Source organism: Vulpes vulpes, chromosome 9 (assembly GCF_048418805.1).
Source record: "Vulpes vulpes isolate BD-2025 chromosome 9, VulVul3, whole genome shotgun sequence".
Taxonomy (NCBI): Eukaryota; Metazoa; Chordata; class Mammalia; order Carnivora; family Canidae; genus Vulpes; species Vulpes vulpes.
In genome coordinates, this window is record NC_132788.1 from 85716316 (window position 1) to 85743275 (window position 26960).

Consider the following 26960-nt stretch of genomic DNA (forward strand, 5'->3'; position numbering starts at 1 on the left):
CATTCCCTAGCCCATTACTCTGCTTTTATTGGACATCATATTTTATATTTGCTTACTGTTTATCTTTTCCACTGACTATACATCTCATGCATATTCTATCCTCAATATTAGCAGAGCAAACAACTAAGAATTACTGGTTGAATTAATGAATTGACAACATTAATGAATAAGGACTCATCAAAGAGGTGTATTTTTAACAGATCTGGTCCAGTGCCCTCAAGATTTGAACTGGAAAAAAAAAAAAAAAAGATTTGAACTGGAAACAATCTGTGTGAAATACTTGGTTCAGAACTGGAAAGACAGTTTTGGCTACTATAACACAAGAAAACACAGGCAGAGAAAGTTCCTTAGGTAAAAAAGAACAATTAAAATAATTAAGAGAATTTAAGGCTGAGAAATGGGGGAGGCTGCCCCATAGATATGCATTAAAAACAAAAAACATAAAATGAGTTTTTTTCAGTATGCAGGAAGTACTGAGACGTTAACAGGTTCAAAATCTGAAGGTAGAATCATAAAATACACATGCTGGCACTAGGGGGCACTCAATGATGTCTAGGTAAGACAACTTTAAGACAAAAGGCAGCCCTTTGTCATAGAACCTTTAGGAAAAATTGCCCATACACAGAAGAGAATGCAAATACAAATTGAAATCAGATTTACATAAGCTAATAGATAAAGGCATTAAATTATAAGAGTTTAAAATTTTTTCTATTCAAAAAGACATATAATCTACCCCAGAAATTCTAACCTATCATAAAATTTAAATTTTTAAGTAACTCAAATGTCCCCAGGGGAATTTGGGTGGCTCAGCTGGTTAAATGCCTGACTCTTGATTTTGGCTCAGGTCATGATCCCAGGGTCATGAGATTCAGCCCTGCGTGGGGCTCCGTTGCTGGGCATGGAGCCTGCTTAAGGTTCTCTCTCTCCGTCTGCCCTTCTATGCCCAGGCTTACTCACTCATGTTCCCTTCCCCTCCTCTCTCTTAAAAGTAGATACATACATAATTCAAATGTCTCACTCAAAAATAAGAAAACTCAAAAGATTTTTTTCTCTGGGATATCTTAGGGCAAATATCATAGGCCTCATAGAATGATTCCCCATTTTTTCTGAATTGAGATTGTCTGTTTAATTATTTCTCACTCTACATCTTAAACCAAAAGTTTAAAATAACATTAGTTCCCTCATTGATAACGAAGGCAAATTAATTTTGCTTTATGAATTTTATAATAGCACAGGGGAGAAAGATCTCCCCTAGGGCTCTCACAATTCAAGCCTAACAGCACCGGGAACTGTATTTTGAAGTAAACTTTGACAGGCAAGGATCTTTCTGGTCATTTCTGTAATGACCCTGGATAGTTCACATTAGCAAAACGGTGGGTATAAAGAGTAGCCTCTACCAATGAAAGCACTGCAGGGATCATTATTCTATTCATGCAATATATAATTTTTGTTGCAATTCAAGTATGTTTTTTTAAACCTTTATTTGTTTGAGAAAGAGAGCACAAGTGTAAAGGGCAGAGGGAGAGGGAGGAAGAATCTCGAGCAGACTCTGTGCCAAGCGCAGAGCCCAACGTGGAGCTTGATCTCATGACCCCGAGATTGGGACCTGAGCTGAAACCAAGAGTTGGACACTTACCTGCCTGTGCTACCCAGACACCCCTTAATGCAAGTTTGTTATGAGCTTTAGAAATAATGTCACCAAGCTAAAAGTGCTGATGCACAGGGCAGCTCAAATTGATATTCTGTCCAAAGGTGCCCTCTGTAGTAACTGACTATATAACCCAGAAAGTGAGTCCTACCAAACCCATGTCTTGACCCATGCTCTTTCCACTCAAAGTGTCCACTATTAATACTAGGAGATTGTGTTTTTAAAAAGCAAAATAAAATAAAAAGCCCACCAGGAGTCTAATCATAGTCTCAGATTCCAGGAACAAACCAAAGACATGAAAAATGGGAACTCTCTACATTCTTACTTTCCATTCCTTTTCTATCACTACAAACAAACAATAATAATCCCAAACAGCCCTGGGGTGTTCCTACCTTGAAGAACCTGTATTTGTTTACTGGATTCCTCAACTTGATTTCGATAGGCTTTTCTTTCTTCTTCCAAAAGAGCTAAAAACAAAACATAGTATATCTAATTTTATGAGTTAATGAAAGTATTCAGAATTGAGCAGCTGGAAATTTCTAAGAAATTCTCACCTAAAGTTTATTGAAGGAAAAAAAAGATAAGCAGTAAGTATTATCAGTATTAGCAGTTAAATAGTTTAACGATTTTGGGAGCATAAAATAGTAGTGAGTAATAAATCTATTCATTTGAGTTGCAGAGTTTTCTAGACCTTATATAACGAAGATTATATGTGCTATTCTTTACATGAGGAGCAGTCTTAATAGTTGTTAATCAGCATTTTGAGCTTAAATTTTAAAAACAGACTTAAAATTCTCATGTTTACTGCCGAGTACATAGTAAGTACTAACTAACAGGGAGTTCCCAGTTGCTCCTGGAGATGTGAATCTTCCTCCTGAACAGGAAGGCCAGCTAGAGAACATGAGGACAGCATAGGCCATTTACTTTCTCCTTGTTCTAAGACTTTCTAAGCTACCAAGTGACTGAAACTAGGTAGTTATTGTGAATGATATGGAAATGTAAGCTCTAGGGAATAAATATCACCAACTCCACTAGCCTATGGTACTATGGATAAGTAAACTACTAGAAAAGAAAGTGGGAAAGTGCAAAATTCTATACCTTTACTTTGTCGGGTTTTCCCATTTACTGAAGACTACACTATAAAATCACAGGGGATATAAATTTCCCTCATCTTATACTGAGGAGTCAACACTAGGTATAACTAAAATTTAGAAATTGAAATACATTATGTTTTTCCCTTTTGTTGTACTTCATATGTAATCAATTGTTAAGATCTTTCATTGGTATAGGTCCTTCTTGATCTTCACATCAACATGAAGGAAGTAGAGCAACTGTAACTCTCCCCACTTTATTGATCTGAAACGTAAGTTCAGAGAGGGTAGGTAAATGTCCCAAGATCACATATCTAATAAAATTGTGGATCTGGAACAAGAGACCATGCCTCTGGACTTAGTTATATCACATTGCTTCCACATCCCCTAAAACAATCAAAGTAATCTTTATCTCACCTTGAAGTTCAAAGCATTTTTGTTTACTTGCTCTAGCTAGTTCCTGGGCTTCAATCAATTCCTTGCGAAGATGCTGAATTTCTTGTTTTGCCTCAATTTCTGACTGTGCACCCTGCAAGTCATCTGACAAAATAATGTTTATTTTAAAAGCAAGAGTTAGTATCACACTATAATCTCTACAACCAAATATTAGCCATCTCTTTCATATTTAGACATGCATAGTTAAAGAACACAGCACAAGTGAGTTAAATAAAATTTAGAAGCAAATTATATTAAGCATTTTAGTCATTTTACCCTGGAGAAAGAATACAAGTACAGCTAAATATATATTAGTAATTCATGGCAATGGTATTATAAAATATATATTAACATATACTACATTATATATTTCACTTATGTAGAGCTTATGTAAGGTTTGAGAATCAGTAAGATGGGTATATGCCATTCTTTAACAATTTTAAAATACTTTATAACAAGTCAGAAAAATTTCACTTGGAACTTAACTGGAAATAGAAAAACAAAAACATACTTTTTTTCAAATAAAAAATATTTTAGCATTATTTCCCCAGTTGTAGAGAACAAAATAAAAACCAGCCTGAAATCTTCATCATGCTCACTTTGTCATCAGTATTTCTCCAACACTACACACATAACAAGTATTTGTTGAGTTACTAAATGATGTAACCTAAACGGTTTTATTAAAATAAATTAGATCCAGCATTACATCTCAAATATCCCCCCTCTCTAATATCTTTCCCCTCTTGTCACTCTGCTCATCTTTAACCATATTAAAATTTTCTGCTATTGATCACTGCTGAAATAAATATATTAGGTCATATTCTTCTAGTGCATTCTATTTGACTATTACTTTGGTTTACGAACAGCTCAGGTATAACAACTTAATTACAAAAGAGCAAAGAGAAGCGCCTGGCTGGTTCAGTTGGTAGAGCATGTGACTCTTGATCTTGGGGTTGTAAGTTAAAGCCCCATGTTGGGTACAGAAATTACTTAAAAATAAAAATCTTTAGAGGTACCTCAGTGGCTCAATTGGTTAAGTGTCTAATTCTTGGTTTTGGCTCAGGTCGTGATCACCGGGTGTGGGATTGAGCCCTACAGCAGGCTCCACACTCAGACCAGGGTCTACTTGAGATCTCTCCCTTTCTCCTTCCCCTACTGGTCTTCCCTGCACTCATGCTCTTTCTCTCTCAAATAAAGTCTTTAAAAAATTAAATCTTAAAAAAAAAAAGAGCTAAGGATAAAATTTCACAATATGATCACAGCAGGTCTTAGATGTTATATACACATATTTTCATACTCAGACTATATTCTACTTTTTCCTGCAGGGAAAAGTAAATTTAGCTTTGGTCTCATCTATTCTAGTCAACCTATCAATTCTTCCTTCAGATGGTCTCCTGGTAAAGGGAAAGAGAGAGAAAGATTTTCCAGTGGCAGGAGTACTGTCACAACAACTATAAAACTTCTCTTCCAACGCTACATATTGGAATCTGCAAAAGTCCTAGATGCCCACCTCTGGATTTGTCTTTATATAGGACAACGTCCTTACTGTCAAGAGTGTTTAGGAAGTAAGTGTCATGATGCCTACATCTTATTTTCAAGTGATTTAGCAAAAAAAAAAAAAAAAAAAAAAACTATGTAAAATCCTTCAATAGATAATTTATTAGTTGTGTATTCATATTTTTTTAACCTTGGCACTTTTGAAATTTGGGGCTGTCCTGTGGATTGTAGCATGTTTTAGCAGTTTCCCTGGTCCCTGCCCACTAGATGCCAGTAGTATTCCCTCTGAGTTGTAACAACCATAATGTTTCCATATATTGCCAAATATCTCTTTGGGGATAAAACTGCTCCATGTTGAGAACTACTGTTCCAGGTTAATAATTAGATAACCAAGAAAAAAAATTATATGTAGACTTCTTTTCCACAGAAGCACTGGTTAGTAACTCTGAACCTGTTTTTTTGTGTATTCTAAAAGTGATCAAATGAATAAATATATTGTAAAAAAAGAGAGCTAGGTTTCTCACTGTGAGATAACAGAATTAATGATGTGGAAATAGGGAAGACAGAGTTAATCCTGTGGTGTAGGGTAAGATTAGAGTATGAACTCTAATAAATCTGAAGGTATAGACAAATGCAGATGTAGAAATAAATATAGGTATGGGAGATACACTCATATATATGGGCATTAAGTATATGCATACATCTGTTTCTTCACGGTCTACTGAATGGGCCTAGAAGCAATGAGCATACCAAATACTCAGACCTTGGTTTCTAAATACTATTCTCCACTAAAAAAGAACTAGAGCTCTTTGGAGAAATTGATTTCAGTGCTAAGGGTGTGAAAGTACAAGATGAATGTAGAACATCTTTTGTGTTAGAAAGTAAGAAGGGGCTCAAAGAATGATTGGTTCATGTTGAAAAGATCCAAGGGGCTCCTAACTGGCCAAACCTGGGAGAATATGAGTCAAAATAATGGTAGTGAAAGGTTATAATCCACTGAATAACACATAAATCCATGAATTCACAATGATATAGATAAAGGAAAGGAAGGAAAGAAAGGAAGGGAATGAGGGAGGGAGGGGACAAGAAAACACTTCTTTATGGTAGAAAGCCAGCTAACAAATGTAGAAGGAATGACAGAATTAGAAAATCACTACTTGGCAACTATTATAGTAATAACTGATTCAGTCAAAGATCCTCAGTAGATGGTAACACTAAGTAAGTAGATAAAAAGCTGAGGAGTAATAGGGTATTTATACAGAGTTAACATCACCAGTGACAGAACAATATCAGTTGCCTCCTGATATGATGTCTATTATTATTACTGAGGAACATTCTACAAAAATAACTGCTCTTCAGAAATGCCACTGTCATGAAAAACAACTGAGGAACTGTTCCAGATTAAAGGAGAACAAAGAAACGTGATCACTGAATACAATGTATGACTCAAGATTTTCATTTATAATGACATTCCTTTTATTAAAAAACATTATTGAGAAAACTGACAAGATGTGTGAATAAGGTCTATGGATGTGATAATCATTGTTACTTTCCTAACTGTGAGAGTCGTATGGAGCTATGTAAGAGAAACAGAAAATATACACTGAAGTGTTCAGAAGTAAAGATTATCAGGTCTGCAATTTACTCTCAATGGTTCAGGGGGAGAGAAAGTAAGGTGGGTGGAGGAAGGAGAGGGAAATGGATAAATCAAATTCTGTAAAATGGTAAGAGAAAATGGAATGAAAGGTTAACATTTGGAGAATCTGGATGAAGAGTATATGGGATTCTTTGTTCTACTGCAGTTTTTCTTTAAGTCTGAAATTGCATCAAAATAAAAAGTCAAAAAAATTTATACATACATACAAAATAAAATACTGCAAAACACTACCAATTGTTGAATCTAGGCAGTGGGCATATATGAGTGTCTTGGATACTCTTCAACTTTTCTTGTTTGACATTTTTTAATTAAAAAAGGCCTCTTGAAATTACCAATCCCAATGCCACAATTTTAGAATAATCCCCAATCACTTCTGTTTAAATTCTTCCCCCTATTATTTTTTATTTTTTATTTTTATTTTATTTTTATTTTTTATTTTTTTGAAGATTTTATTTATTTATTAATGAGAGACAGAGAGAGAGAGAGAGAGATGCATAGACACAGGCAGAGGGAGAAGCAGGCTCCATGCAGAGAGCCTGACGCAGGACTCAATCCCAGGTCTCCAGGATCACACTCCGGGCCGCAGGCGGCGCCAAACCGCTGCGTCACCAGGGCTGCCCCCTATTTTTTTTTTTTAAGATTTTATTTATTTATTTATTAATTAGAGAGAGAGAGAGAGAGAGAGAGAGAGAGAGAGAGAGGCAGAGACACAGGTAGAGGGAGAAGCAGGCTCCATGCAGGGAGCCTGATGTGGGACTCATCCCGGGACTCCAGGATCACGCCCTGGGCTGAAGGCAGGTGCTAAATCACTGAGCCACCCAGGGATCCCCAAATTCTTCCCCTTAATCTATCCTGCCCTTCTGCATTATATCCTACACTGGCATACTAAAGCAATTCTCTTACTTAGATCAAAAACCTATATTGATTCCCTCTTGTAACAAGTGCAGACATCTTTATCTGACTTTTAAAAAGTTCTCCATAATTCAGTCATTACTCATCTTCCATTACTCACTAAGATACTCAATTCCTAGTAGTCTCCTTAGTAGCTCGGTAGTAGTCATGGGACTACTTTCCTTATGTATCTTTGCTCGCGCCATCTGCCTCTTCAAGCCTGCTTATCCTTTAATGCCCAGGTTGAAGTATCTATCACTAACCCCCGACTGCATTGAACTCCCAGCACACATTGGTCTCTTGCCCGAGAGCTTGATAGTCAAACCCAAGCAAACCAGTGAGCTCTTTGCAAGTTCTCTAATTGTTCAATAGCATTTAGTTTCATTTTTAAAAGGAGCGTGGACTCATATAGATACATAGAATTTTGGAAGAGACCTACTTCTTTAATTTGACAAGTGAAGAAATAAAGGTCCAGAGATCTGAAATCGCTTACACATCTGGATAGTGGTAGAGACAGGACTAGAATTCTTACTTTAGCCCAGTTGTCTTTCCCATAAATCATAGTAACTTCTTAGTTATATCATAGAAATTAGCTTTAATTAGCATGTTTTCCTAACAACCAACTCTTGCTTCTTCTCCAGAAACAAGAGGATTCAATTTCTATTGTTGATTTCTTTTTAGTAACAAATGTTAAATGAGTATGTTTCACACTTATGTTCCATACTATACAGGACATACTATATTCCATCTAATACAATGCTAGATATAGACATTTACATATCTGATATCTAATATACGAGATAACCATAGATTTGCATCTAAAACGTATAGATTTTTAAAATAAACATAATAGTCATAAATGACTAGAGAACTATTTCATTTTGAGGAAGGGGACCTTTTTATAAATGAAGAATCATACATAATCCATTTTTAAGGTCTATTTAAGCAGACAGTTCTTGTCTGCAGCAGAACAATGCCCTTGATCAGTGATGTTGTGAAGCAAAACTTCACAACAAACTAATACTTGCTTTTTTAAGCTAAAAATAATGGAACAAATTTTATGTTAAGTGATTATGTATCAGGAAACAAAACATAATCTAGGCATTAATAAGTTGTGCTAACATAGAGGTTTACTATTTGCAAATTAGTTCTTTGTACCACATAATAAAAAGGATCAGCATTTTAATTTGAGCAAATAAGATGCCATGTAACAAATGGACACAAATTCCACATAGTGTTTGATCAAAGAAGTAAAGATATTGATAAAAAATCTTTACAAATTAAATGTAATAAACACAGTGACTATTCAAATAATCAAGTAGTTAGTGTGCAGATCCTCTTCTCAGAAAACCAAGGGCTAATTTTTACCCAAGAAGGATGAGCAAATCTTTGTGCTAAGACTGACTAATGCTGCATTGTATTTTCATATAGGTGTGTGGGAAAATGCATTTGTTTATTATGGCTTGGGTCCACACTTATCAACCTACTTCACAATCTTGGGAAAAGCGTTGTGATGAGTACTGGTGGTAACTGTTTAGATGAAGATTAAATGAAAGGCTTTCTTAGCCAAATCCATTTTACTTAGATGTGAAAGTCAAACATAAATAAATGGTTTTTAGGAAACATGATGAAGTGGAGAGATGAACAGAATCTGTTTTCGCCTTAACATAAATGATGTATCCTTAGAACTGCCTGGTGTATGCAGTCTGGGCCATGAGCCAGCTTTTCTCAAACAAAGGCTAAATTCTGTAGAGATTCATGCCATACAAAAACCCACTAAATAAATCGGCCCTGGCACACAGAATACCTATAAGGTATCTTAAATTGAATTTGGTGTCACTATTTCTTCAGAAAAGTGACTGGATTTTTAACTTAAATCCTGATCTTTGCTCTAAACACAGCTGAGATACTCTGAACTACTTGAGAAAGAGCTAAATCAAAGCACTTCTTCCCATTTTATTTTGTACATGTGTGTTGGTTGAAGGTTGATGTAGCCACATATGTTACCTCATCAACTAACAGAAGTGATCTGTCTGAAGTAGCTGGCTGGGTGGGTGCACCCCCTTTCTACTATGATCACTCCTCCCTTTGGAAGGTCTGGTAGTTGCAGGCTTGGGTGATGAGAACAACCATCACAGAGGAGAAGGACCATTTTTCAATTAGGGGTATGTGTAGCCATGTGAGCTAGTCCTGGGTGCTACCCTAACTATGAATTTAACTTTGGCAGCAGCCTTTAACTGTTGATTCTCCCCACTTTGCCATTCCTTCTAACCAGCTGGGCTCTTGGCAACTGGTTCTTTTGTTGGCTCCTCTGTCCACTCCACTATGGACATTTTCTTTCTCCTGAAATTCCCCCTGCTATCATGGTCACCCTTATGCACAGAATTCCCAAAATGTTACTGCCTTCTGTCTGACCAAGTCTTATCTTTCATCACATTTGTCCTGCATAGTCTGTGCTCCATCACATTTTGTGTTCTTATACACTTCCTCCCTGACAGATGCTATTCTAATTTTAAATATTATTCCTACTTGGTTTATTTTCATTTATTTTTAAAATTTAAGCTCAATTAATTAACATATAATGTATTATTAGTTTCAGAGTTAGAGTTTGGTGGTTTGTCAGTCTTATATGTATATTACCCACTGCTCATGACTTCCTGTGCCCTCCTCAATGTCCATCGCCCAATTAACCCATCCTCTTACCCCCCTCCCTTCCAGTAACCCTCAGTTTGTTTCCTGTGATTAAGAGTCTCGTAGGATTTGTCTCTCTGATTTTGTCTTGTTTTATTTTTCCCTCTCTTTCCCTATGATCCTCTCTTTTGTTCCTGAAATTCCACATATGAGTGAGATCATAGGATAATTGTCTTTCTCAGATTGACTTATTTCACTTAGCATAACACCCTCTAGTTCCAACTACATCTTTGCAAATGGCAAGATTTCATTTTTTTTGATGGCTAAGTAGTATTTATTGTGTATTGTGTGTGTGTGTGTGTGTGTGTGTGTGTGTATATATATATATATATATATATATATATATATATATATATATTTATATATATATATAGTGCTTCCTTTCGCATTCAAAGGTGTCCACATTTTGTGTTGTCATCCTAGGAACCAGAGATGCAATTGGAAGTGCAGGACAGAAAGTAGGACTAGAAAGTCATTTTCATTTATTTCTGAGACATTTATTGACCCAGAAAATACAGAGATAAGACACAGAGGAGGCTGCAGTCTTCTGGAGAAAAGAGATATGTGGATAGCATAGTAAGTGTTTTAATGGATGTGGTAGAAACTTTGGAGAGCACAGCTAACTTCCTGGCTAGGGGCAGGGATGGGGTGGAGCACTAGTCATGATAGGCTTCCCAAATGGGGTGGTTAAAGATAATTGAGACCATGCCAGAAGGGAAAGGGAGCTGTGCATTTCTTTAAAATACTGTTTACATTTACAAATGAAAGACAGATCAAAACCACAATACGCACCTCACACCAGTCAGAATGGCTAAAATTAATAATTTAGGAAATAACAGATGTTGGTGAGGATGCAGAGAGAGAGGAACCTTCTTACACTGTTGGTGGGAATGCAAGCTGGTGCAGCCACTCTGAAAAAACAGTATGGAGGTTCCTGGAAAAGTTGAAAACAGAGCTATCCTGCAACCCAGCAATTGCACTACTAGGTATTTACCCAAAGATACAAATGTAGTGATTTAAAGGGGCACAGATGCAGTGAAATGGCAGGACACCCGCACCCCAATGTTTATAGCAGCAATGTCCACAATAGCCAAACTATGGAAAGAACCCAGATGCTCATTGACAGATGGATAAAGAAGATGTGGTGTGTATATATTTAGTAATTGTTGTGCTGGGACATAAATGGTTCCAGGCAAACCAGAACCTATGGTCAAGGTTACCCTTCCTGTTCAATGATGTGCCAAACTTAAACCATCACTTTCCCTACCTTCTTCCAAAAATATTATTTTTGTTAATAAAACTATCATCCTTTCAGTAACTCCACATCAAATGCTGGAATTATATCTAACTTCCATTCATTTCTCTATTCAGTTCCTGACCTATAGATTTGAAATAAGAGTACCAAAGGGAAGATGATAAAGAACAGAACAACAGGGACCCAGATCGGACTTTGTTTCTTGTTTAAATTTCCACAGCAATCATCCTAGCTCAGACTCTCAATGATTACTTAAGCCTATTGGGTTGCCGTATCTCCAGCCTCTACCTATTCTAGTTCATCCAACAAATCCTCTTAAAATACAGGTCTGATCATATCATTTCTATACTCAGAAACCACAAAATTCTGCCAAAAGAATCACTCCAACCTAAAAACACTCAAATGATTACGTGAACAGACTTAATGATACTTGTCAAACCCAACCCATATTATCTAGTTTGTGGCTTTTAATATTTCCTTGGTCTAAAACAGTATCTCAATCTTCTTAAAATTCTACAACTTAAAAAAAAACTATCTATATCTAGATCATCTCTAAAAGAAAAACAAAAAACAAATGATAACTGTAATGCTATGCTACTATCCCCTTGCAGATCATGAACAATTCCTTAATATCAAGTATCTAGTCGGTAACAATTTTCCCATGTCTCAAACTCTTAGAGTTGGAGTATGTGAATGAAGTTCCAAACAAGGTTCACATGTTGCATTTAACTGACACATCTTTTAATCTCTTTTAATTGATAGGTTTCCCCATCCTTTTTCCCCCCACACAGCTTGCAATTTACTTTTGTGTGCCCCCCAAAATTCTCCCATTCTGGATTTTGCTATTGTGCCCCACCACTTTCATTAAAAATATGTCCCTAATTCCTTACACATCCTGCAAGTTGGCATTTGGATCTAGAATCTCAACCATATTCAGGATTGAGTGTTTGCCACTGAATAGGCCATATGTGGTATGACACACTTTCAGGGTCATCTCAAATGATACTTTTTTTTTTTTTCAAATGATACTTCTTTCATGAGGCTCAAATTGCCTTTCCTGCCTGCCCATCTTCCACGATAAAAAGAAACACAAAAACTGGACATTCTTTTTTCTTTCTTGAACTCCTCATGGCAATAACCACAAAGAAACAGCTTATTATTTATACCTCTTCTATCACCAATTTGACCAGAAAGTTCTCAAACCCCAAGGATAGTCTTATCAGAGTTTGAAACCACTGGAGTGCCTGGCATAGTTCCTTAAGTAGAGCAAACTTGCATTAGGTACTACTTAGATTGAATTCCAGTTTCCTTTTTACCTTTTTTGGGGAACTTTTTAAAATAAAAAAACTTGTGATTCAAGCCACATCTTTATTTCTCTTTCAAAAATGGCATAAATTGGTTGAACATAATTAATATTTCAGGAAAAAGTACTATTGCTATCATTTTATTTATATCTCATAGTGAATATTTAATCTATTTCACATTCTTTTCTTAATCCTAGATAACTGAAATGAAAGGTAGCATACTATACTTCTAAATAAAGATGGGCTGTTTTTTAAAGGGGAATGTAACATTTGAAAAATAGTGTTTCAAGAAGTTAGGTACAGGGTTTCAACCTGGAAAATAAAGAGGCTACTTTCTACAACTCTCAAGGTTAACATCGTGGCCTAAAAATTGATATTCTTCATTTAAGAAAAAGTCCTATTAGCTTACGGAACCTAATTATAGAGATTACAAAACATAACCACACACAATCAACCACAACCCAAGTGTTTCTAATAAGTGCCAGTGACTATATTATTTTTAAGAATTTATAGAGTCCTCGCAAAAGAAAAACAATGGAAAAACAACCATTTAGGGCTATACTGATGGTTTCATGGAGACTCTTCTAAACAGGCCTGTTTCTAACAGGTATTTTTTCTTTCACTAATTTAAAAATCTGTTACATTGACTAAATTGACTAATCACTGACTTACCAATCTGTTCTTAAAAATCAAGCTGCAAAATCTTATAAGGGGCATTGATAGCTACTTCACTAATAAAATTTGCAATCATATAGAAATGTAAGGCAAGTTTTGGGGTTCTGCTTTTGTCACCTTACTTCAAGTAAGGTTAGGAAAACTCTGACTCATCTTCACCAATGGTACCCAAGCAATCACTAGTAGCATCCATACAACCACCCTCCTCCAACAGGGACCTCATATTTTCTAGTCTTCTTCCCTACAACAACTCCCCATCTCATTCCCTCTTCCTTGAGTCTGATTCCTAGGCTATAGCATGGGCACTTTTATAAATATGATTTAGCCTTCCTGTGGTACTCATGGATTAGAAAAAGTTTTCCCTGACATTTGGCAGAGTAAACAAATACATTATTAATTGGAAAAGAAACATCACCAACAACTGCTTTTCCCTCAAAGATATAGTAAGAAATCTATTTTTTAAACCCCATGATTGGGACGCCTGGGTGGCTCAGTGGTTGAGCATCTGCTTTTGGCTCAGGGAGTGTTCCCAGAGTCCCAGGATCCTATCTCAGAGTCCCACATCAGGCTCGGAGCCTGCTTCTCCCTCTGTCTATGTCTCTGCCTTTCTCTCTGTCTCTCATGAATAAATAAATCTTAAAAAAAAAATAATAAACCCCATGATTTTATTCAATTAATGAAAAGCTACTCTTTAACGGATAGGTCTGCTTTTACCAATTACCAACATCATTATTATTAGCAGTGTCTTCATTATGATGCTTAACATATTATGTTCCCAACACTATGGTAAGTGATCTACATGCATTATTTCATTTAATTCTCACAGTAAACCCCAATATGACAAATGAAAAAAAATGAAGCACAGAGGGGTCAAGCAATTTTCCCAAGGGCAAATTATAAATAAATGGCAGAGCTAGAATTGAACCCAGAGCTCTTTGACTTTCAGCTTCTTGGCTAGAATGTGTTACTTTCCAATGCTCTATGGTTTTATAACTTTGATGTAAGAGGTCTATTATTAATTCATTCAACAAATAACCAAATTTTATTGAACATCTGGCACTGTAGTAGGCAATGGGATAAAAATAAAGTCCAAAACAGACTGACATATAAAATCACAAGAGCACTAATAATAGAATACAAGCATAAATGTTACTTTTAAATCAATCTGAACTTGGATGCTGAAAAGGTTTCTGGGAGATTTCTAAAGTAAAAACAGCTACTTTTGTATGACAGATGCTAGTTATTCATTCACCTACCTTCTTTGTTTCTCTATGTTCCCACAAAGGCCTAGGGTTCTGACAAGCTTTTTAGCATCAGTAACATTTTGAACAGTACCAATACTGCATTTCTTTTTTTTTTTTCCTCAAGATTTTATTTATTTATTCATGAGAGACACAGAAAGAGAGAGGCAGAGACACAGGCAGAGGGAGAAGCAGGCTCCATGCAGGGAGCCCAACATGGGACTCGTTCCCGGGACTCCAGGATCGCGCCCTGGGCTGAAGGTGGCGCTAAACCGCTGAGCCACCCGGGCTGCCTGCAATATTGCATTTCTGAGAAGAACCAGAAATGCTCCAAGATGAGGTTTCTGGACTATGCAAACGTTAATTCAGACTTACTACTGTAACACTAGAAGAAAAGCAAGCCTCATCAACACCAAAGATCACCCAAGAAGAGTGCAGATCAATCAGAGTGCTTAAAAAGTGCTGGAAACTATGATCATACTTAAAGGCAGGCTGACTATTGTGCTGCCTGGGCCAATAATCCTCAGAGCTTTCCGTAGTAATGGAAATCAGTGAAAGGTGGCTCAAAGAGTCATGTGAGCTTCAGTTTCCATGGAGAAGAAAAGAGAAAGCCAGGATGCCCAGGCTAAGGACCTCTAGGAGAATCTGGATTCTCCCCCAATTCCCATCACTGACAAGTCTGCCAGCAGCAAGGTCACGTAGGGTGAAACTAAGGCTTCCTTAAATAACCCAAAACCTGGGGTCTGGACTAAGAGATTCCTTAAAAGCCCAGCCAGAAGCATAGGCATCTCCTCACAGAGTAACTTTGATAAGCGGTTTTTGCTGATTCCAGACAATTGCCTGGTGTTAGTCCACCCCTAACAACATATATAACCCACTGGACTGAACTTATATGTCAACTTATCTTGTGTACAAAAGGAAATATAAAAAAGACTAAATGCTGACAAACACAGGTTTATTCATAAGCCACCCAAGGCACTTTAAAAACTCTTCTATAAATGATTTATTTACTACCCATTTCAGTCTCAACAAGTAAATATCAAGAAATAAATGTAGTTCTCATTTAGAAGTGTTACTAGTGGAAGTTTATTACATGCACTGCTTATTTTGGCCCTACCTATTTCTAGAAGAGTGTCCTAAGAACGTAGGGATATTTATTGGAGGATGAAAAAGAGCAGTTCTTTAAAGAATATTAATATTTTCACCTTTTTCTAATTTATGTTAAAAGTGGTAATGAGCTCGTATCAGAGGTATCAAGGCAAACACCAAAAACCACAGTTGCATTTCATATTCTAACACTTAACCACTTTGCCCTTCCATAACCTTGATTGATCCAAATTATTTTACAATTTAAATATTTTTGTTTGAAGCATTGGCACCAACACCAACATTTGAAATTTTAGTTCCTGCTACTTTAGAGAACCTGTCCTAATCTTTTAACTAAATTTAAAACTTCATATAATATATGTAATTTTGTGGCAAAGAGTAAATCTGATGTCTTGTTTTTTTTTTTTTTCTTTTTTCTTTTTTAAAGATTTTATTTATTTATTCGTGAGATACACAGAGAGAGAGGCAGAGACACAGGCAGAGGGAGAAACAGGCTCCATGCAGGAAGCCTGACGAGGAACTCGATCCCAGGTCTCCAGGATCAGGCCCTGGGCTGAAGGCAGCACTAAACCTCTGAGCCACCCGGGCTGCTCTGATGTCTTGGTTTAAAATGTCATAAAAACATGTTAAAGTACCTTTTAATAGGGACACTTTAGCAAGAGGTTCGTTTAGGTCTTGCTCATCCATTTGGGCGTCTGTAGGGGGCAAAAAAGATAATTACAAACAGTAATCAGGTCCATCCTGAAGCTATCACTATCAAAATAAATAACTGAAATTTATACAGGTGTCATATTTGGATAGTTGAAAGTAATTTTAACAATATATTCAAGATCCAAAGGAGTAACTTCAAAAATGGAAGGAGACTACTTTTTCCCCCAAAACACAAACTTTGAAATCTCCACCCACATTAATCTGCATACCTAAACTGCTCAGCCAGTAACATTAACATCTGTAGATTTGCAAACATCAGGTTATAACTTACCTGTAGTGTCGTCACTACTTTTTTCCTTGCTTGGACTCAGAGTATCTGACAAATCAGATTCTTTTGCTCTTGCCTGGTTTTCTACCAAGAAAAAAAATGAAAGTAGAATCTCATTACAACTATATTAATAAAACTGCTTTACGATTTGAGTGCTCTAAATCTACTGATATGTAAAATACTTTTAAAATTAACTGAGGTCACTGAATCTCTTACTTCTTCACCACTCTAGTCCAAAATGGAATGCTGGTTATTACACGTGGCTCATATTAAATTATAATGTGGATCATATCTGCTGTGCAGAGGGCTGGGGCTTTTGTCAAGGCTGTCCACTGGCCAACTAGAAACAAAAATGAAGCAAGCTTTGCTAAAGTATTCAGAGAACTGCAACAAATATAGCAAAATTCCAAGACAATGTGGACATTGTATGAAGATGATGCAAGGGGCTTTCTGACATAAAAACACTAGTTAGGTTGCCTTAGCAATAGTTATACTTAGTAATATTTATATTTATATAAAACTCTAAAATCACAACTGTTATAAAAATGACATTTAAAGAAAATCAATAGCCTTTTATATCTAAAATATATACATATATATATGTAAGTACCTGAACCACATTTAGAAAGACCTAAAGAAAGTTTTGAGATTATTTGCAAGTGGTGCACTGCCTCTGCCAATAAAGATATCCTAGGCCTCATTTTCAACATTGCTATCAAAAATCCTAACTATAAGCCCAACAATTTATTAAAGATGACTGACAGTTAATTAGGCTGTAGATCCTTATCTATAACTGCACATCTGCATGTAATATGGCATGCATTAAAACAGCATTTACAGAGACAGCTATTTCTCTGACAAAATCCTACAGCATCTCCCCATTCTCCACAGGGTCTCAGCCAATCTTTACCTCCCAGGATTTAGCTATAATTTGGTCCTTGCATTAATGGACACATGAGCTCTTTTTCAGTCAGGCTAGCCTCTTTACAGGGCTGAGATATGCCAGCGCACTATGATCTCCCAATTCTTTGCTAGAGTTGCTATTTTGCTAAACTCAATGACCATTCTCTCTACTAGGCCTATTCATTCTATAAGATACAGCTTAATCCCCTAACCTCTAAGTAAGTCTTCATTTCTCCAGCATGCGGCTTTTTATTGCATCTTCTCTGTATCCTATGATCTTGTAATTAATCCTGCTCTATTTTATATCATCTATGTGTATATATGTATCTTATTTCTTTAGATTATAAATTCACTGAGTATATATTATTTTGTATAATGTTATGGCCATTGTTTGTGGTAATACCATCAAAAATTTAAATGTGCATATCCACTTCTAGTACTTTTTCAAAGGAAAAACAGACTACATATAATATATATAAGGGTGTTTATTGAAGCATTGTTCATTATGGAATGGAAAATATTCAAGATATGTTCCTATTAAGTAAAAATAAATATTGTTACAGAACAGTATGTATATGACCCCACTTAGAATGAAAATAGCTATACATTTAGCTATGAATTTTCAGCTGTACATATTTATTCAACTCTAGAAGGATCCACAATAGAAATACCCACTGCCATTTCTGGAGATAGGGACATGGCAGGTTCTGATTTTCTAACTTCATATTGTCATATATTGTTTGAAAATTTTTGTTAATATATATCGTTTTATACCCAACTAAATGAAGAGATATTTTCTAGTTTGAAAGTAATAAAAAACATATCTAAAACCATTAATTAATATGAAAATATATTTTATACAATATTAAAATATAACTTATTATGGCTATTCCATTAAGAACATCCCTAGAATTTGTGGCTGAATTTGTGAAATAAATGACAGACTACAAGAAGCCTTTTGCCTCTTTTCTCACTGCCATTTCTAGTCATAGGCCAACTGCTGAGAGACACAGAGCTTAGATTAGAAGTGAAGTCACTGACCATGGAGGCCCGTGGGAATACAATCTATGACCTCTCCTGCATTCACAGTGTGCCATAATCAGGCATTTCTGAATGTTCTAGTTTTAATCACAAAGTTACAGTTCCAAACAAGGCAGGCTACTACATCTAATCTATACATGGATGGAAAAGGAATCTCTCTGGGAGAACAGAAAAAGGACTCTTCTGATTTTAATATTCTTGGCAATTTTATGATCAAGATATTGAGGTAAACCAAGAAGAATGTATTTTCAAAAGTATTCTTTTGGATTAGAAGGAACTTTTATTTTATATTTAGAATATTAGCCAGGAAGGTAAAACTAAAAGGTGGGATCAAATCTTCCAGTAAGATTTTACTAGAACGTTAAGTTCCATGAGGACAGGGATTTTTGTCTATTTTGTTAACTGCTCTATCCCCACTGCAGTGAAGTGTTCACTATATAGCAGGCACTCCAAAGAGAGGATGTTTGAAGGCACGAACCTATTTTGAGTAAGAAGACAAGTCAAATCATGGTCCATCACTGTTATGTCCTAATATTACAATTATTATGTGGAGGCAAACCAAATGTATTCAAGAATGAAATAGGATATAACAAATGAGATGGAAAAGGAAGAGTATTTCTTTCCTCTCAAAACATCCATTCTTTAGCTATGAAGCAGCACCCAACGTTCTAGTATTAAAAAAATCCTTACTGGTTGATTTTCTCTGCAGCACTTAATCATTAAGACACATACCAATAATATATAGAAGGAAACAGAAGGATAGCTACCAGAATCAATACCAAAACTGTTCCCAAACTGGAAAGTCTACAACAAGATGAGTATTTTCACTGTATCTCTGAGAACACATAATGATGGATGGACCGAACAAACTTACTGGCCACAGACCACTTCCTACACCAATGGAACCATTAGTTGGTAAGAAAGCAAGAAGGGAAATGAGAACTAACATTTGTTGAATACTAGAACAATGCTCCTTGCTTTATAAGCAATATTTCATTAAATTTCCACAAATTTGCAGTTAAATATTGTCAATTTCATTTTACAAATGAGGAAATTGAAGTTTAAACAGTAAGTTGCCTGAAGGCATACAGCTAGTTAGTGGCAGAATCTGGTGTTGAAACCATCTGTTTTGGGACACCTGGGTGGCTCAGCGTTTGAATGTCTGCCTTTGGTTCAGGGCGTGATCCTGGGGCCCAGGGATCAAGTCCCCGCATCTGGCTCCCTGTGAGGAACCTGCTTCTCCCTCTGCCTATGTCTGCCTCTCTGTGTCTCTCACGAATAAATAAATAAAATCCTGAAAGAGAAAGAAAGAAAGAAAGAAAGAAAGAAAGAAAGAAAGAAAGAAAGAAAGAAAGAAAGAAAAAAAGAAAGAAAGAAAGAAAGAAAGAAGAAAAGAAAAGAAAGAAAAGGAAAGAAAAGAAAAGGAAAGGAAAGGAAAGGAAAGGAAAGGAAAGGAAAGGAAAGGAAAGGAAAGGAAAAGAAAAGAAAAGAAAAGAAAAAAAGAAAAGAAAAGAAAAGAAAAGAAAAGAAACCATCTGTTTTACCTACCAGTATTCTTTTTATTTCCTCCCTAAGCCTACAGTAAACATATAATGACTGCTGGTTGAGTTAGGGTTTAAACACAAAGCACATACAATCTATGGTTACATTTTGCATTAAGTGATATATCTGAAATACTAAAACTTATAAAATCTGGTAATTGGCAATTTCTAGGAACTGTTATTTTCAATGCAGAAAAGAAATTATACCAAAAACCACCCACGGAAGCATTTTAAAAATAAAACTACTTAGCCAAATCAAAAGAAATACTTTATAGTCACATATAAAGCATTTAAAATGTAACTTATCTCAGCCATCCAGTTTGTTACAAGGATTAGTGTACCTCTACAGAGTAACTGTGAGAAATGTTTGTAAAATGTTGACTGCTGACAGAAAAATCTCTGGGTATATAAAAGTTGATCTGTATTACCATTCTTAAAGGATGTATTCACTTGCATGGACTTACTTGCTATAATTTATTTAATAAATGCCCTCATTACTGGACACTTACTGTTTTCCTCTCTTTGCTTTTAAAACATTGAAGTGAATACCCTTGCATTTTGTCCAATTTGTTTCTTAATATAAAAACCCAGAAATGGAATTGTTGGATCAAAATGTATGCTCTTTGAAGCTTTCAACACATATTTTAGAGCCAGTTTTCAAAAGCAAATAAGATGGTACAAATCTTTTTCAATAATGACACCACATAATTTCAAGCAAATATATTTGAATTCAGAACACATTAAATAGAAGCACTAAAGTAGCAAGATATTTTTAATTAAAGTAGGACTGATTATTTTTCTAAGGCTCTACACTTCCACTTCAGTGTGCTGGCTATTCAACTAATCTGAGTAGGTATTTGGGTGGTGAAGTAAAAGCTATGTTAAAATCTGTTCTCATCTCACTTTAATAAGATGAAATAAATTGCCACATGTACTAAAAATAGTTCACTCCTCTGAAATCCAATGCCTGTTTGCCAGAACAATATTAGTGATGCATATTCTATGCATTCTTTCCCCAAATATGGCATCTGCCATGCACAAAATTCAGAATGGAAGCCACCAGATACTTGAAATAACATTCTCCTTTTAAATATTTTTAGAAGCCAAAATGGTTCCTGTTAACTTTTATAAAACAGAATGTACTGAGATGGAGTATTCCAAACTTTTATCACTCATTGTTTTAATGGACCAAAAAGATTGTGAATCTACTTATAAACTTTACTGGTAGGTTCTGATGAAAGTCCGAGAATGATAATGAGCACATCACACCAAATTTATTTGTCCAATTTCCCTAATGCATAAGAGTGACATGACAATATAATGCTTTAAAACACTTTTCTTCTCCGACAATTGTAACAGAAGAGAATAAACTATTTCAGGCAATTTCAAGACTACTCATTATAAATATAAGAAGACTTTACATAACACTTTTATTTAAATCAAATTGATATGCCAAAAATTAAGAAAATATTAAATTTCATAAGGAATGTTAAAGGTATGACAACCACAGAAATAGAATTGCAAGCATTTTTCACCTGTTTTACAAAAGATTTACATTGTGTTTAATTAAAATTTTATAGCAAATATAATATCAAATATCAAAAAAGCTGAAAATAATGCTAGAAGTGAGACAGACTGGAACAAATCTTTAATACCTAACAAAACCTATTTCAAGCACTTAAAAAAATATATATATACGCACTTAAAAAAGAACCTTTCTAATTAAGATATCCTTCTTAAGACAGAACTCCAACTATCTTAGATTATATGATACTGTTACTGGATTGCCACTTGGTGAGCTATAAGAAATAAATTGATGGTTAAAATACTATGACCTTGGAAAAGTACACTAACCTCCATTATCCAAAAGAGTTGTCAAAACCCACAGAAAACCCAGAGAAAACGAACCTTTTGAAAGCTTTGTTTCTTCTACCACTTTGGTTAGATGCCCCTCGACGATCAGCTTCTCTGCCAAAGAAAACAAATGTTACTATCCAAGCCCAAACCAAGTAGCATTTCCCTGAGCGGGGCAGTGTAACACATTCCATGACCAAATTTAAAGATGATAATATTACTCCCATGACTAGGCTTGTACAAAAACTTGAAGCAGGAAGGAGAACTAAGAAAACTCGAACTATAACAGAGCAATCAGATTAATGCAGAAATCTGAGGTTGGGGGAAATTTTGTCTTTTATTTTTGTTAGTTTTTACCTTATCTAAAAAGCCTACACCTTTTATTTTTATTTTTATTTTTTTTAAATAATGTTCTTTTTTTTTTTAATTTTTATTTATTTATGATAGTCACAGAGAGAGAGAGAGAGAGGCAGAGAGACACAGGCAGAGGGAGAAGCAGGCTCCATGCACCGGGAGCCCGATGTGGGATTCGATCCCGGGTCTCCAGGATTGCGCCCTGGGCCAAAGGCAGGCGCCAAACTGCTGCGCCACCCAGGGATCCCTAAAAAGCCTACACCTTTTAGAAAAGGACTCAGAACAAAGAAACCCTCTTTAAATCAAGTTGAAATAAAGGAATTCTGAGAAAGTATTTAATTAAAGAAGTAATACAAATTATATTATACCAACAGTTTACTTTTCCCTATTGATACAATTCAGCAGAGATGCATATATGACAGGCTTCAATAAAATGAATCATTTAAAAGATATTAAAATAAATACTTTTTTTTTTAATTTTTTTTTTTTTTTTAAATTTATGATAGTCACAGAGAGAGAGAGAGAGAGGCAGAGACACAGGCGGAGGGAGAAGCAGGCTCCATGCACCGGGAGCCTGATGTGGGATTCGATCCCGGGTCTCCAGGATCGCGCCCTGGGCCAAAGGCAGGCGCCAAACCACTGCGCCACCCAGGGATCCCAAAATAAATACTTTTTTTTGTTTTGTTTTATAGGGGATTTTCTGTAAATGCATAATGTAGTTTCTTTATAATTTATTTAAATTCAGATCTTCATATTCTTCATTTCACTGAGAGGAATATCTATTCTGAATATCCTCTTATTTAATCCTGTATGTCAGTTGGTCTCCTTGAGTTTACACCTTGGCAGCATGTGAAATAATTTCTCTGTTCCTTCACTCTTCAACCCAATGCAGCTTGGTTTATACCCACCAGCCACTAAAACTGTCCCAAGATTACTATAACCTCCTCTCTGCCAAAGGCCACGGCTCCTTTAAATAATTTTCATTTTGTAATATGCTCTTTGTAGTATGTGGCACTGTTTGCCCCTGCTCCTTAAAAATTTTTCTTAAAGTCAAAATAATGGGTTTAGATAATTTTAAAAGGCAGTCCACCCCATCTTTTGTCCTATTCCACACTCCATTCTTGAAATTCATTTCCTAGAAGCAATTTTTTTTAAGCAATAACTTTTAACTTCAAGCCATTTCTTCTGGTATTCACATTTATAGTTCTAAAATACTGCTATTCTACTTTTCCATTTTAAACACTATTTATTGACAACCTCTAATAGATGACTAAAAAAAGGACTCTGAGTCCTTTGAGTCCTTTTTAACTATCATCCTCCTAAGGGATACATTTTGTCCATCTATACTTAGTATCTATGGTACTATGACTATTATTTATATTTGAATCATATAATATGCTACAATTATCTTTCTCTGCTTGTACCTTCTTATACAACATGTAGTGATTTTGGAGTTTGCAATATTTTATTTTGCTAACTTTTTATATATCTATCTCAAACACAGCCCAAGTTCTTAACAGAACCATAAAAACTCTCAATACTGTCAAACATATCAGGTAATCCATCATATTATATATCCCTGACCAGCTGGGATATGTTTAAATCTGGGCTGTATCCTGCTCCAGTCTGGGCTGTATCCAAAATCCTCAAACAAAACAAAACAAAACAAAACAAAACAAAACAAAACAACAAAATCCTCTACCCCCAGAATCCACATCTTTCTTCTTCTGTTTTAATCCCTTGTTTTAGCGTAAAGTATCCTCAGTTAATTTCCTGAAAGGGGACTCATAGAAGGTTAAATGCTTTGACTTTGTTCCTCTGAAAATGTTAGTGTTCTCACATTTGACTGATGGTGTGACTAGATACACAATTCTACAGGAAATAATTTCCTTCAGAATTTTGAAAGTATTGTACCACTATTTTCTAGCTTCAAATGAGATGGTGAGTGCTGTTCCTCAGTAGGCATGGTAGAGACTTCTTGTGCTCAGTAGAGTGTGGTATGCCTGTTCTTTCTAGGCACCTGGGAGACTGCATGTTTCAAACTCTGTAGCACTAAGGAAGGTCCACATGACTGGTTCTCGCCAGGGATAAACCATTTAAGAAAGAGTAGGAGTTTTCTATACTGCTTTCTTCTCCCCATTCTAGAAACTATGTGCTGAGATGGCAAAATTCTTTATCGTAAGATGGTAAAGCCTCCATTAACCTAGATCTCTGAATAACATGGAAAAGTGTTCTCACCTTCACCATGGACATGGAGCATGAGTGCAAAAAAATAGTTGTTGAATTAAGCCATTTAGATTTCAGAAGTTTATTTATTGCTATATTATAATTTAGTTTATTATGATTAACAGAGTATGAGATCCTTTGTTTCTCTCTCACAATTTTCAGAATCTTCTCTTTATCCCTGGTGTTACTATATTTCATATACTTAGGACATGGTCTTTTTTTTTTTTGAGGTGAGATTCACATAATATAAAATAATTATTCTAAAGAGAATAATTCAGTGGCATTTAGTATATTCACAATGTTATGCAACTGCAAACTCCATCTAGTTCCAAAACATTTTCACCACCCCAAAAGGAAACCTCATGCTCATTAAGAATTTACTTCCATCCTCCCTTCCCAGCCCCAGCTATTACTCATCTGCTTTCTGTCTCTGAATTCCTATTCTGGATATTTCATATAAATACCATCACATAATATGTGAATTTCTGTGTCTGGCTTAGTGTGTGTGTTCTAAAATATATTGTGTTGAGTAATCAGTGCATCCTTTCAGTTTAGAAGCTCATATTTTCAACTCTGGGGAATGACCTTCTCTTCTATTTCACTGATAAATTCTTCTCTCACTCTCCCCTTTCCCACACTCTGGAAATCTTATTATTCAGATGTTAGATTTCCAGGATCAATACCCTAATTTTTAAAAAATTCCCCTTGGTCTTTACTTAGATAAAACCTCAAACCAACTCTTGTCTTTTTTGTTATATTTTCTGGAATATTTCCTCTACCTTCCCTTCTAACACTAACTCAAAAGGATATATGCACCCCTATGTTCATTGCAGCATTATTTACAGTAGCTGAGATATGGAAACAACCTAGGTGCCCAATGATGCATGAATAGGTAAAGAAATATATTACTCAACCATAAAAAAGAATGAAATCTTGCCTTTTGGAATAACATGGATGGATCCTAAGCATGCTATACTACGATAAATAAAGTCACACAGAGAAAAATAAATACCATATGATCTCATTTAACGTGTGGAATTAAAAACAACAACAAACTCATAGATACAGACAACAGACTGGTGGTTGCCAGAGGCAGGAGGTGAGGGAATAAGAGAAATGGGTGAAAGGGAGCCAAAGGTTTCAAAAAAAAGCCCTAGGCATAATGCAGAACACAAAAACCATATGTGAAGGGACAGATATATTTGACCTCAAGTAAATTAAAATTTTTTCTTTTTTAATTTATTTTTTTTAAAGATTGCATTTATTTATTCATGAGAGACACACAGAGAGAGGCAGAGACACAGGCAAAGGGAGAAGCAGGCTCCCTGTAGCAAGCCTGATGCAGGACTCAATCCCAGGACCCCAGGATCACGCCCTGAGCTGAAGGCAGACGCTCAACCACTGAGCCACCCAGGCGTTCCAAATTAATATTTTCTGATCAAACTCACTATAAACACAGGTAGGGCCAGTGACAGACATGGAGAAAGTATTTGAAAAATAAATAGCAGATAATAGGTTACCATTTATCATTCATTCACTGAACAATTAATTAGGGAGTACCTACTATATGCCAGATAGTCTCCTAGATGCCGGAAACATTAGAATGAACAAATGACAAAATTCCTGCCTTCCTAGTTCTTACATTTTAATGGGGTGAGGAAGGAAAGATGCTAAATAAACAAATGAAACATCAGATGGAGATTATGTAGAAAAATAAAGCACAGAAGAAGGAAAGGGAACACAGGGATAGCAAAGATATGAGGCCCTCCAAAAATGGATGAGAAAAAGTCAAACACAACAGAAAAGGGGCAAAGAATAACAATACTGAATTCAGAGGCCAAGAAAAGAAAATGTCCAGTCAACGTGAAATTTACGGTCTACCTACAGAAACAATGCCATGGCATTATTCACTCATCAGTTTGGCAAACATTCAGTACCAGGAGGGCTGAGTATATGAGTAATCTTATGTATTTCTGGTGGGAGTATAAATTGGTTTGTTTTTTTTTTGTTTTTTTTAGAGGGCAATTTTGACAGAACTCATCCAAATGTTGAAAGCACATGTGCTTTGACACAGAGTCTCTATTCTGTGTATTACTCTGGAAAGAGACAACGTACAAAGATTTTCAATGCAGTACTGTCTGTATTTAGGGAGGGAGTAGATTACAAAATTTTTATAGTTCTACCAAGAAAAAAAATGTGTTAATCTCCAAAGTGTCTGTCAACAACAAAAATTCATTTTAAATAGTATTTACCTACTATATTTGCATAATTTTAAAATGTTGATGCCTAGTCTAGCTCTCTCTCTTAGGTCTCAGAACACTACTAACTTCTTCCCAAACATCTTCACCCAGAAATCCCTCAGGAAGTTCATCTCACCAAGTCTAAAATGGAATTTCTCTTCCTTTGTCTTGGATGGATTTGGGATCTCTCCTCAAACATAGTCTGTCATTCCTATTTCTAATGAGCTATATACTGCAACTATATATTTTTGTCTACCTTTCTCAATATACTATGAACTCTTTGAGGAAAACACTTCAAATATTTACTGTGTACCAGATAGAATACTAGGT

The 26960-nt window shown here is 35.6% G+C and overlaps 1 protein-coding gene across 50 annotated transcripts in view; it reads right to left on the reverse strand.

Moving 5' to 3' along the window:
- Nucleotides 1–26960, reverse strand: part of SLMAP (sarcolemma associated protein) — a 142533-nt gene that overhangs the window by 14519 nt on the left and 101054 nt on the right. For 31 of the 50 annotated variants that reach the window (XM_025985892.2, XM_072720656.1, XM_025985874.2 and 28 more), the window contains 5 exons: nucleotides 21865–21924; nucleotides 16475–16555; nucleotides 16128–16187; nucleotides 3157–3279; nucleotides 2041–2115 (listed from right to left, as the gene is read on the reverse strand). In XM_025985892.2, coding sequence (XP_025841677.1) covers nucleotides 2041–2115; nucleotides 3157–3279; nucleotides 16128–16187; nucleotides 16475–16555; nucleotides 21865–21924 — 399 coding nt within the window. The remainder of the gene's footprint in view (nucleotides 1–2040; nucleotides 2116–3156; nucleotides 3280–16127; nucleotides 16188–16474; nucleotides 16556–21864; nucleotides 21925–26960) is intronic. The other 19 variants (XM_072720669.1, XM_072720671.1, XM_072720662.1 and 16 more) reach the window with 1 other exon arrangement.